This window comes from Neopelma chrysocephalum, unplaced genomic scaffold (genome assembly GCF_003984885.1).
Source record: "Neopelma chrysocephalum unplaced genomic scaffold, ASM398488v2 Primary Assembly neopelma1_96942, whole genome shotgun sequence".
Classification (NCBI taxonomy): Eukaryota; Metazoa; Chordata; class Aves; order Passeriformes; family Pipridae; genus Neopelma; species Neopelma chrysocephalum.
Window position 1 is genome coordinate 2,930,971 of NW_020925585.1, and position 12,531 is coordinate 2,943,501.

Sequence of the window (12,531 nt, forward strand, 5' to 3'; positions counted from 1 at the left end):
ATTGCTACTTGAAAATGCCAGAGGCATCTTGTGTTCCTTAGGTATTCTTAAAGGTACCAGATGATCTTATACTACATGCAGACTGAATGTGGGATTGAAAATGAGTAGTTGAATTTTGTTGAAGCAGAGCAAAGGGAGAAGAAGTGGTTTAGATTCTTCTGACCTTGATGTATTGACTATGTCTGTGCATGTGAGGTTTAGCTCTTTTAAGTATATGTGAAGAACAGGGGGAAAAAAAGAAGAAAAACATAGTATAGGTAAATCAACTATAGATAGATCTACTTTGTGGAAAAGCTTCCCAACAGCAGTAAACTGATCTTTGCTTTGCTCCTATAGAGACTTCTTTGAGGAATGTTTGAGTTTTATATAAAGAAAGAAAAGTGCATTTTTCATTGCTCTGCATTCTGAAGACCTGAGCTGAAAGCATGAAATAGTTGTTGGTTTCCTAAACAATGTTGACAGTTATCACTTTAATTTACCAGCAGACTGGAGAGCACTTTGTAGTGTGTGTGGTGTGGATGGGAGAAGAACATACTGGGCTGATTGTTCTTGAGTTTTGAGAAAACTAGACAAGGTAGTCTGCTGACCTCTGCTGTCTCTAGCTCTCAGGCTGTAATTCTTGCTTATATGAGGAGATGAATAAAAATACATGTTTTCTGTTAGGTGTGGTTATACACTGCTGTGGAAAAATAACTTCCACAGACTAACTGAATAACTGTAGTTTTTGGAAATGTCTGCCTACACAACTGATTTTCCTGGCAGTTTTCTTTTTTTTTCCTTTTTTCTTTTTCCTTCCAAATCCAGTAGTCAATGAAAACGGGATTGCTTATTGCATATTTGGCTTAATGACAGTCTCAATGTACCAAGGCGCTAGTGAGACTGGTGTCTCACTTAGGGCTTTTCACCATACCCTAAGATAACATTTGAGGTTTGAAAGTTGGTTTCAGAGATGGTCTGCAGTTTTAGCTTGTTTTGTCTATATTTGTGCTACTCACAATTTTCTATTTTTGCCCTTTCCTGTCCTTTCTGTGTGTGGGCATCTTGAAACTGAAAAACTTCCTCAAGAGCTATTCTTTGGTAACTTCTATGGAATAGGTGGTCCAAGTGTTGCCTTGTAGTGCTCTGGAATGAAGCAAAGCATTGTTTCTTTTTTTAAACCAATACACATACACACCCCTTTTATATGGTTTTATCTGTTGCTCGAACTTGGAGTTGAGTGGCACGTTTTTTTCTCTTTGAGCAATTATTTCAACGTGTTCAGTTTTTGAAAGACGATTTTTAGCGAACACCAGTTTTTTTGCAATGCTGTTTAAGTTGATCCTGGAATTAGCATCAGTGTGAACAACTTGTAGTTGGAGTCAGACAGAAAGACTGAAACACTGGAGCCTTTTGTCTTTAAAATAATTGTGGCTGGTGGTGATGGTTTACTTTGTTGCTCCAAGACCAGTGACTATGGGGTTTATCATAGTCTAGCTTAGACTTAAATTGTTACAGTCTTATGTCAGCTTTTGCTTTAAGAAGCAGTTCATAGCTGTTTCAAGACGTGCTGGCATGAACTTTTTTCGGTTTTTGTTTGTTTGGTTGTTTTTTTCCATTTTTTGTTTTGGTTTTGTGGGGTTTTTTTTTTGTTTGTTTGTTTTTTTGACAGGCTGGGTATGTTATACATTGCATTTACATCTCTGATCAGGAGTGTAGAGAGCTGGAGGCATGCAAACAACTTGGGCAAGGATTAGCAAAAGGGTTGGTTGCCGTATGGAGGCTGCATGGCATGTTGGGTACACAGACATTGTTAGAGGTAAACCTTGTGAACCTATGTGACATTGACAAATATAACGTGGAAGATAAACTGACTATAAAGAAAATCCACTGATGAAATATCAGGCTGCTTTGGGTTGGTTGCTTTGATGGTTTGTTGAGCACCTTGGTTTTATAAAGTAAATCTGTATTCTTTCTGCTTCCCCTCCCCCCCCCCAGATTTTGATGTGTCCAGAACATGAAATGGAGAGGGTAAACATGTACTGTGAAATCTGCAGAAGGCCTGTTTGTCATCTCTGTAAACTGGGTGGATGTCATGCAAACCATAGAGTAACGACCATGAGCACCGCCTACAAAACCCTTAAGGTAAAAGTAAATATCATTGGACCTGGCTTTAAGAAGAGGAAGAGTATTGAGCTTCTGGTGTAAGGGCAAACTCCCTCTGGCTGGAAGCCAGGACGTGCGTTTAGGAGACCCTGAACTACTCTTGAGATGTGCTGTTGTGCAACATTGGTTAATGTACATATTAGTGTGACGTAGTTCATGTCTTAGAAACTACACTGTGTGTTCTGTGAGGCTTGAAATATAAACCCTTACAAGTGCTTTCACCTAATCTTAACCAATTGTACAGCAGTACATACAATGCAGAAAGTTTAAGCAGTTAATACTCTGCAGTCAATTTTTTTAATATAAATATTCTGGTAGCTTGGGGTAGCCGATATTTCAGAAGCACTTCTGAAAAGTTTGCATCAGAAGTATCTGTTGGGACCTTGAATGTTTCTGAAGTTGCATGGCTGTTAATTTCCTAAACAAAGCACAACAGGGAAAACTTGCAAACATTGCTTTGTTAATAAATGATGATTGCTCCTATTTCCTCCTTTTCCTTTTCTTCTTCCCTTGCTCACAGGAGAGAAAAAAAAAAAAAGACCAGACTAGCCTGCCTTGTGCTCTTTGGCCTCCTCAGCAGTTTGCAAAGCTTTTCCTGTACAACTGCTAACTCTTGCAGCTAAGGAAGTACAGAGATCCTCATAATACTGTCATTTGATCCACTCATTTTTCTAGCATATTTTACTACAAATGAGTTAATAACTAACAACTCTTTTCTGTAAATTTTATTAATGTCCTGAAGCCTCATGTTCCTAATCTAAGAGAGGATGACTCCTGGGTGGCTGGAGAGGAATGAGCCTGCTGACATGTTATGTCTTCTCCTTCAAGGCTGTGCCCCCAGTCCTGCTGTCCCTGTGCAGTCACCTCAGGTCCCCAAGCAATTCTCCACAGGGTTGCTGCTCATAACTGGTTGCAGGCTGTTGTCCTTGTGGCTGTGTAAACTGAGCACTAGCTTGATGACCTGCCTGTGCTGGTTGTCACTTTGTGGTGGATACCCTTATTCTGCCATCTTAACTGTTTTATTTCGGCAGGAGAAGCTTTCAAAAGATATCGAATACCTCATCAGTAAGGAAAGCCAGGTGAAAGCTCACATCACACAGCTGGATCTGCTGCTGAAAGAAACAGAGGTAAGAGTGGCTTGCAGGTTGTCTGGAGATGACCCTTAGAGACACAGCAAGGACTCAAAACTGTTTTCAGTGAAGTGTTTCAAACTTTGGGTTTTTTCAGTTAAGTAGTAAAGCAATTTCTGAACAAATTGTGTTAGCAGTGAGGTGAGACCTAACCCTGTCAGTGTGGGAAATAGGGAAACATACAGAGGAAAGGTAATTTTTGTGTGCCTCTGTGAATTTAAATAAAACAAAACTTAATTGATACCTTAACCAAAGACAGGTGTGTTGGACTTATGACACTTGTGTATTAACAGTGCTGCACCATTTAGACTGCCTGTGTGTCTTGAGGAGGTCAGAATTAAGGGCAAAATCTCCCTGCCGAAAGTCACAGCTGGAACCTCACACACAAGCTGAAAAACACAAAAGAGAAATTGCCTCTGTGCTTTGCAGTTCCTTTTATCCAGGGCAGTCAGAAGTGACGTTACAGTTCAGAGGGTATTCATGAGAAACTCGGCTGGATCCTCAGTTCACAGTTATTGAGGAAGGTGGAAGAGCACATAGCTCTTGTGCATGAGGACTTCAGAGACTGACCTGTTTTTAAGTGCTTTTTCATGAGCTATTTTGACGAATGTAATGTATAACTCAAGACATAATCAGAGGAATACCTTCCTGCTCTTCAATCTCTGTGTTAAGACAGTAAATGCTGACTAGCTTGGGTGCAGTGCTGATCTCATTTTCAGTGCTAAAGAGCATAACAAAGCTCATTAGTGTTGTCTGTGAAATGGATGATTAGATCACTATGATATCTTGAACAAACTTAAGTATGTTTCTGTACAGAGCCACAGTGCTGTGGAGTCTGTCTAAAATGTCTTTTGTTTGCTCCTAGTGCAACAGTGAAAGAGCTAAACAAGAAGCATCTCAGAGTTTTGAGAAATTATATCATGTTCTGGAAGAGAAGAAATCTGCAGCTCTTAGGGCAATTGAAACTTCTAAGAATATAAGGCTGGAAAAATTGCAAACGCAAGTGGAAGAATATCAAGGGCTCCTGGAAAATAATGGCCTTGTAGGATATGCTCAAGAAGTGCTTAAAGAAACTGATCCCTCTTGTTTTGTTCAAACAGCAAAACAACTTCATGTCAGGTATCTTAAAATATATTGTGTTTGAGATAGAGGTACTGTTCCAGGACTTCCGTGCAGTTGTGTTCTTTCGGCACCTGCTAGCAAAGTACTGAACACAGTACCTTATACTTCAGAGGCTCAGGAAATGGTCCTGGTACTGTTCAGTTGAAATTGCTACAGTAGAGCGTTCGTTAGGCAACAACACACAGGAGAGTAAGAGCTCTGTCCTGCAACAGTGCCTAGCCCTGTTCAGTGGGACTGCAGTGGAAGGGTAGTCTGTTAGGCTCCCTGTCAAATTCCTTTGCTCAGAGATTGTATCAGGTACTTGCAAGTTAATCTAGCAGGTTTTTCCTGGCTTTAAGCTCTTTGATATTTATGTTCTCTACTAGCCTTTCACATCTATGTTGTTCTTTGAACATAATGCTCCAAATTGTTTAAATGCTTTCCCACCTGAACAATTACCTGTTCGTTATGTTTACACTGATGTACAAGAGGCCTTTAAATTTTGCATTTGAATTCTGTCTAGAGAGACAAAAATTTCTGGGAGACATCAGTAAGTACATGAAAGTGGAACTTTTTTAAAGCACAAACTAGCATTTTTACTTTAAGGAATGCTTACTTGAATTCCCTTTTCTCTCTTCTGCTATGCCACTGCTTCTGTTTTCAGAATCCAAAAAGCTACTGAATCTCTGAAGACCTTTAGGCCAGCAGCTGAAACTACTTTTGAAAACTTTGTGGTGGACACTGCTAAGCAAGAAGACATTCTTGGTGACTTGTCCTTCCATTCCAGTGGTAAATTCTGAGTGCATCAAATCTTTCTCAAGTTATGGCTTTAAGGGCTTCTCTGGGGAAAGGCAAAACTTACCCAGGGCAGCAGTTGCAGAGCTCAGTCTTATGATGTGACTTGCATTGTTCCTTCTGTGTCTGTAATCCCGAAAACATTACCTGGCAGCAGTATTATCTTCAGCTTTCATAAGAAAGCTAAGATGCCCCTGGATTCAGTACCAGTTTATACTTGCTTCCAAAATATTGTAGTTACATCATACTCGGTCTTCCTAGAAGCTTCTTATTGCATGGCAGAAAATAATGGGTTTTGATACATTTGTTTTTTGGCTGCCAGAAATAAAGGCTTGGGCCTCTCAAAGTAGGAACAAAAATTAGGAGATTTATTTAAGTGTACAAACAGAGAACCACCCGCATCTGGTCTCTTTAACTGAGTGAGTCAGATTTACTCCCTACACAGGGCTATAGCCCCTCAACAAAGGGGTTGTATGGTTAATTCCAAAACAAAGTATATCTAAATTTGAGTGGTTTTTTCTCATTTATTTCAGGTCTTGAAATACCAGAAATCAATGAAGAGCAGAGCAGAATGTACAACCAAGCTCTGATCAGTTGGGAATGCCCTGGGAAGACAGATTCAACTGACATCTATGTTCTTGAGTATCATAAGCTTAATAGAGAAGAGGAGAATGTGACATGGCAGAAGACTGAAGTTTGTGGCAAGAGCAAAGTAGTGTCTGATCTAGATGATGACAGCAGCTATGCCTTTAGAGTTCGAGGATATAAAGGGTCCATCTGTAGCCCTTGGAGCCGAGAAGTTATTTTGCGTACACCTCCAGCTCCAGGTATTGGGTTTTCTTATGTCTGCAAGGTGGTGATTCTGTGTCTGTCAGTGTAAAGAGCTGTAAGTACTTTCCAGTAGCTCCCAGATGTCCACTACATGGTTACCAGTTGCATAAATGTTTGGAAGCACTATTAAAAGTTGAGTAGGTAACATACAGAGACGGGTTGCTTGTATGACATTCCTGGTAGCGTTTAAAAGTGAGAAATTCTCATGCCAGTGTGACTTATAATGTAGTTTATAAGCACAGAAAGCCAAATAGTTAACTAAGCAGAATTTTTTTGGGATACTGTTTTTCAGTTTTTAGTTTTCTTTTTGATGACAAATGTGGGTACAACAATGAACATCTCCAGCTGAACCCGAGAAGAACCTCTGTGGAAAGTAGGGCTGGATTTCCTTTACTGCTGGGATCTGAGCGCCTGCAGGTTGGATGCTACACAACCCTGGACTACATCATTGGTGACACTGGGATTGCCAAAGGGAAGCACTTCTGGGCCTTTCGTGTGGAAGCCTATTCATACCTGGTGAAAGTGGGAGTTGTTCCAAGCAACAAGATACAGAAATTGTTCCACAGTACCCATGATGTGACCAGTCCAAGGTAAATTGCAGGCTCTGCTTAATGTATACTCTATATAAGGAGATGGCTGTTTAAAAAGTAAATTAAGGGCAAGTCTGGTCTCACTATGCAAGGTGAACCTAACCAGTGAAAAGTGATTTGAAGAACATGGTATAAGCAGGTTGTCCTGTTCATCCCTACTGTTAGCAGGAAGATGTTCTGATATCCAGAGTCGTATTTTGTTTCTTTTTAGGGAAGAAGTCAGATTCCTGTAGATGTAAAGGTATGTCACTTAAAGCAAGAAGGTTAAAAAAAAACAAACGTAAGTTGTAAGTTTGAAGCAATGCTTAATTATCAGTGGTAAGACTCTGGCTTAATTCCCTTAGGGAATCCCCTTTACTAGGTTTGGCAGCCATTCAGGGGTACAATGTTCATTGTGCATATTTGCATATTTTTGCAGTAGCTTGCGTGACAGTGGATTCCAAGTCACTGGCTTATCTCAGGCTGTATGCTTACATGCAGTACTGGAGTGTTACAGTACTAAGCACAAGCCAAAGTACAGTGGGCAAACTAATAAAAAGATATTCATCTCTCAATTACAGTTGTAGTAAGCCTGGATGTGTGTAGGAACTGCAGGCTGGGAGGCTATCTTCTGGGGACTCTTTTTCAGAAATTTAACAAATATATTGGCTTCCACCTGTATAGCACACTGGAAGTGTGTCAGCTCAATCTTGAGCTGATTAAAGTTGGAGCATTTTTGCAAAGTGAAAAATTAGATCCAAATTTCTTGTTTTCTTTTTCCTTATCAACACATGTATCTGCAAAACTTTAGCCAACACATATCCAACTGCCGGTCAAAGCCCCTGAAACCCCTGGAAACCTAGGTAGGGATTGCCTGCACTGAAAAATGTGCTTTTATGGTATGTCTTTATCAGACAGAAGTCGGGGGAAAAACACGTAGACTGAGCAGATATGGCTAGGACCTTCTCCAGTAACCATATGGGAAGTGGTCCAGAAAAACCTTCAGACAGAGCACTTAAAAAAAAGCCCCAAAAATTAAACCACTAAGCCACTATCTTTTGTTGTGAATTTTAAAGATACTGTAATATAGCAGCAGTATGGAAAACTCACTGGACATCATCTTGTCTGTAAGAATTAGTCATATTTGCTAAATTACTTCTCAAGTTAACTAATTTACTATACCTGTAGGTTCATTAGTGATTGCCTAGCAAAACTACGTTTAGACACATCCGCTCCTTAGTAAAGCCTTTTGTGGTCTTCTCCTTATTAGAGTTTTTAGTATTTGAAGTGGCCCAAGTGAGTGTTCTCCACCTACTAAATGCGTCTTCCTTCCTGGCTTAGGTATGTATCGCTGGTGTAAGCAAAGCCTGGTGGGAGGAGTCCTGTGGCTGGTGTGCCACGTTGGATGGTTGCAAGCTCTTCAGGAGGGACAGGCAGGGCAGGCGAGGCAGTGGGGTGGCGTTGTGTGTAATGGAGGGGCTGGAATGTATGGAGCTTGCAGTTGGTGATGGCACAATTGAGAACCCCAGGGTAAGGATTAAGGGACAAACAAAGTAGGTGTCATCCTGGGAGTCTACTACAGGCCACCCAGCAAAGATGACGACACTGATGAATTATTCTTTAAGGAACCAGGGGACATCTCTCCATCAACTGCACTTGTCCTTATGGGGGACTTCAGCTTGCCAGATGTTAATAGGGAGCATCACACAGCTGGCACAAACAGGTCCAGAAAGACTCCTAAAACATCTGGATGATAACCTTATGGTACAGGTACTAAGGGAGCTGACTAGGAAAGGTGCCCTCCTTGATTTGTTCTTTTTTAGCAGTGAGAGTCTCATGAGTGAAGTGATGATTGGTGGCTGTCTTGGCTACAGCTACCACAAAGTAATTGAGTTTAAAATCTCTGTTGTCAGGAGGAAAAGTGCCAGCAAAGCTTCAACTCTGGACAGGAAGAGAACAGACTTCAGGCTGCTCAGGGAACTAGTGAGTAAGGTCCCCTGGGAAAATGCTATTGAAAATGCTGGTAATTTTTTAAGCACCACCTGCTAAGGGTACAGGACCAGGCAATTCCAAAATTTCAGAAGTCAAGCAGGCAAGGCAGAAGGCTGGCTTGGCTGAGCAGGGATCTTCTACACTTAAGGCAAAAAAAGAAAGTAAGACCAATGAAAGCAAGGTTGGGCATCATGGGAGAAATACAGAGCTGCCACTCGCTACTGTAGGGAGAAAATTCATGTGGCCAAAGTACAATTGGAGTTGAAGCTGGCCAGTATTGTGGGGGACAATAAAATGAGGGTTTTTTTTAAAAAATTTAATAGCCAAAGGCAGTCAGAAATAATATTGGCCCATTACAAGATGGGGATGGTCACCTCACTAACAGGGGCATAGGCAAGGCAGAGGTGTTTAGTGCTTTATTCACCTCAGTTTTCAACACCAGGGTGATGGGCTCTAGGGGTCCCAGAGCTTGAGGACTATGACCGTGAGAATGATCAACTCCTAGCCAACCCCAAACTTGTGCAGGATTTTCTGTTCCACCTGAATCTCCATAAGTCTGTGAGGCTTGAGGGGATTCACCCTTAGGGTACTGCGTTGGTTGGTGTCATTGTGAGATCTCGCTAGTGTTTCAATGGTCTTTAGAGGTCTCAGTCAACTGAAAACTGTTAAATGTCCTGGTTTTTGAGAAAGGCAGGAAGGATGACTCTGATAACTACAGGCCTGTCAGTCCCGGTTCAGTGACTGGTAAAATTATGGAGAGAATTATTCTGGAAATTACTGAACAAGACCTGAAGGACAGTGCAGTCATCAGTCACAGCCAGCACAGGTTCACCAGGGTGAAGTCCTTCTTGAAAAACTTACTTTCCTTTCATGACAAAGGTAACCCTCCTAGCTAACCAAGGGAAGCCACTTGTTGTAATCTCTTTGTATTTCAATAAAGCTTTTGATACTGTTTCTCCCAGGATCCTTCTGGATGAAACACCCAGTGCACTACTGCATAAATAAATTGTGTGTTGGGTGAGCAACTGGTTCATGGATTGGGCACAAAGAGTTTTAGTGAATGGGGTAGCATCAGGCTGGTGACCGGTCACTAGTGAGGTTCCACAGGGCTCTCTTTCAGCCCAGTTCTCTTCAATATCTTCTCAAATGGATGCAGGACTCAAAGGTACATTAAGTAAGTTTGCTGCTGATACTAAATTGGGAGAAGATGTTTACTCCCTTAAAGGCCCTGCAGAGAGATCTCGACAAATTAGAGGACTGGACAATCACCAACCCTATGAAGGTTAAGAAAGACGTGCTGAATTTTAAACCTGGGATGGGGGAACCCTGGATACACAGACAGACTGGGGAATGAGATGCTGGAAAGCAGTGCCGTGGGAAGGGATCTGGGGGTCCTGATCGACAGCAAGTTGAATATGAGTCAGCAGAGCCCTGGCAGCCAGGAGGGCCAACTGTGTCCTGGGGGGCATCAGGCAAAGCATCGCCAGCTGGTTAAGGGACAGGATTGTCCCTCTCTGCTCTGCACTGGTGTGGTGTCACCTCGAGTCCTGTGTGCAGTTTTGGGCACCATAATACAAAAAAGACATTAAGCTGTTAGCATCCAAAGGAGGGCTATGATGGTGTTGAAGGGTCTAGAAGTGAAGCTATATGAGGAGCATCTGAGGTCATTTGGCTTGTGCAGCCTGGGGAACAGGAGACTGAGGGGAAGTGGAGAGGCAGGTACAATTTTTTTCTTCCTGGTGACCAGTGACAGCACCCAAGGGAACGGCATAATGCTGTGTTGGGAGGTTGAGGCTGGATATTAGGATATGGTGTTTCACCCAGAGGGTGGTCAGGCACTGGAACAGGCTTCCCAGGAAAGTAGTCACAGCACCAAGCCTGACAGAGTTCAAGAAGTGTTTGGACAATGCTCTCAGGCACGTGGTTTGATTATTGGGGTTGTCCTGTGCAGGGCCAGGAGTCAGACTTTGATGGTCCTTGTGGGTCCCTTCAAACTCAGGGTATTCTATGATTCTCTGATATTCTTTGAGGTTTTTGTGGGTGATCGTGTGGTGTTTCCTTTCTTAAAAACATGCTTTCTCCAGTTCACATCGCTTCAGAATTTGACAAATGCACATGGTTGTTTTTCTGTTCCAGATACGAGCAAGACAGTGGTCATGACAGTGGGAGTGAAGATGCCTTCTTTGACTCATCACAGCCTTGCACACTGGTCACTTTAGGCATGAAGAAGTTCTTTATCCCCACTACACCTGCTGCTCTCAAGGATCCAGCAAGCAGAATCCTTCCCCTGCCGTCATGCTTGGGCATTTGCCTTGACTGTGACAGAGGCAGGGTAGGGTTTTATGATGCAGGCCGTATGAAATGCCTTTATGAGTGCGAGGTGGATTGCTCTGGCATAATGTATCCAGCATTTGCTTTAATGGGTGGTGCAGCAGTTCATCTTGAGGAAGCTGTCACAGCAATGTACAGGGAATACAATGACGACATCTAGCGCAGTGATCTCTTCCCATTGCTGTTCTGAGACGGAAAATGAAAGCAGAAGAATTCTACCTTAGTTTTCAGTCCTGATTAATTATATTCTACCTACGTGTTGCTCACAAGCCTCTGGCCCATTTTTTTTGAGATAAACGGTCCAGGCACTTTCCGCACTAAAGGAATTCTCCTGCCTTTCTTGTGATCTGTGCAATGCTGTCCTCCACAGATTTTTTTTTCCTGGGGGAAGCAGGGAAGAAGTTTGACTTGCAACCAAAATTTACTCTTCAGGACTAGCAACCAAAACTTACTCTTCAGGGGTAGAAATCTGCCTTTTATTTAACTTAAATACTTACATAGTCAGTTTTGTATTTAATGAAGTCAAAGCTGACAGTGAGTGATTGCCATTCTTCTTTTAAGAAATCTACCTGAATGCCTCTGAGGGGTCAAATGTTTTCCTGTTAACCCCTGAGCACCAGTTGGGCCTTTCAGCACAAATAGCATTCTAAAAAATGCAATATAAAACAGGAAGAAATCAGAAATCAGAAATGCCGTTGAACATTTAAGTTATACTTGGAAAGAGGAGGGTAAACTTGAATGTGATTGCATGTTGTATACCTTTAATGTGATTGTAAGCTAAAACTCAAGTTCTGACACATGGTGTGTCATATAGTTGGTGGCATAATGGTAAGTTTCTTTACTCTTCCAGGCTTTTACTATAAGCTATTTAAAATAAAGTGCAATTTAACCTTAAAAGTCAGAATTTGGAGTAAAAAATCAGAAGTGTTTGCATTTGTGAATAATAGTACCTGGTATTTAAGCAAAAGCAAGGGGGTTGTTGACATGAGTAATCATATGTGAACTTGAAAAAAAAAATCAGGTATTTCTTTTAATACTCACTCTTATAGGTTAATTTTTTTATCTAGTAGCAGCTTGGGTTTTCCTTAGTAAGAATGTTAAAAGTGCACTGATTAAGTTTTGAGACCTAATTTCTGCCTTAAAGGATGTCTCCCTTCAACTTTCAGTTCCTGTAATGTTAAAAACTGTATCACACAGTAATTTTCCCTAGAATCATAGAAACACAGAATAGCTTGGTTTGGAAGGGACCTTTAAAGACTGTCTAGTTCCAATGCTTATGTCATGGCAGGGACACCTTCCACTCAACCAGGTTGCTCAAAGCTATGTCCAACCTGACCTTGAACACTTCCAGGGATGGGAAACCACAGCTTCTCTGGGAAACCTTCTCCAGTGTCTTAGCACCCTGTTAGAAATTTCTTCCTTATATCCAATCTAAATCTAAGCTCTTTTAGTTTAAAAGCATTGCCCCTCGTCCTGTCTCTACAGGCCTTGGTAAAAAGTCTCTCTCTCTCCCCCTTCCTCCATCTTTCTTTTAAGCCCTTTTTGTACATTGAAAGGCTGTAATAAGGTCTCTCCAGAGCCTTCTCTTCTCCCAGTGAACAACTCCAGCTCTCTCAACCTGTCTTCACAGGAGAGGTGTT

General features: G+C 41.7%; 1 protein-coding gene across 3 annotated transcripts in view; it reads left to right on the plus strand.

Moving 5' to 3' along the window:
* TRIM36 (tripartite motif containing 36) overlaps window positions 1-12,241 on the plus strand; it is a 30,891-nt gene extending 18,650 nt beyond the window's left edge. For all 3 annotated transcript variants that reach the window (XM_027670903.1, XM_027670901.1, XM_027670902.1), the window contains 7 exons: window positions 1,975-2,121; window positions 3,174-3,269; window positions 4,138-4,391; window positions 5,038-5,162; window positions 5,702-5,995; window positions 6,292-6,589; window positions 10,697-12,241. In XM_027670903.1, coding sequence (XP_027526704.1) covers window positions 1,975-2,121; window positions 3,174-3,269; window positions 4,138-4,391; window positions 5,038-5,162; window positions 5,702-5,995; window positions 6,292-6,589; window positions 10,697-11,051 — 1,569 coding nt within the window. In that variant the 3' untranslated portion in view covers window positions 11,052-12,241. The remainder of the gene's footprint in view (window positions 1-1,974; window positions 2,122-3,173; window positions 3,270-4,137; window positions 4,392-5,037; window positions 5,163-5,701; window positions 5,996-6,291; window positions 6,590-10,696) is intronic.
* Window positions 12,242-12,531: the final 290 nt, after the last annotated feature.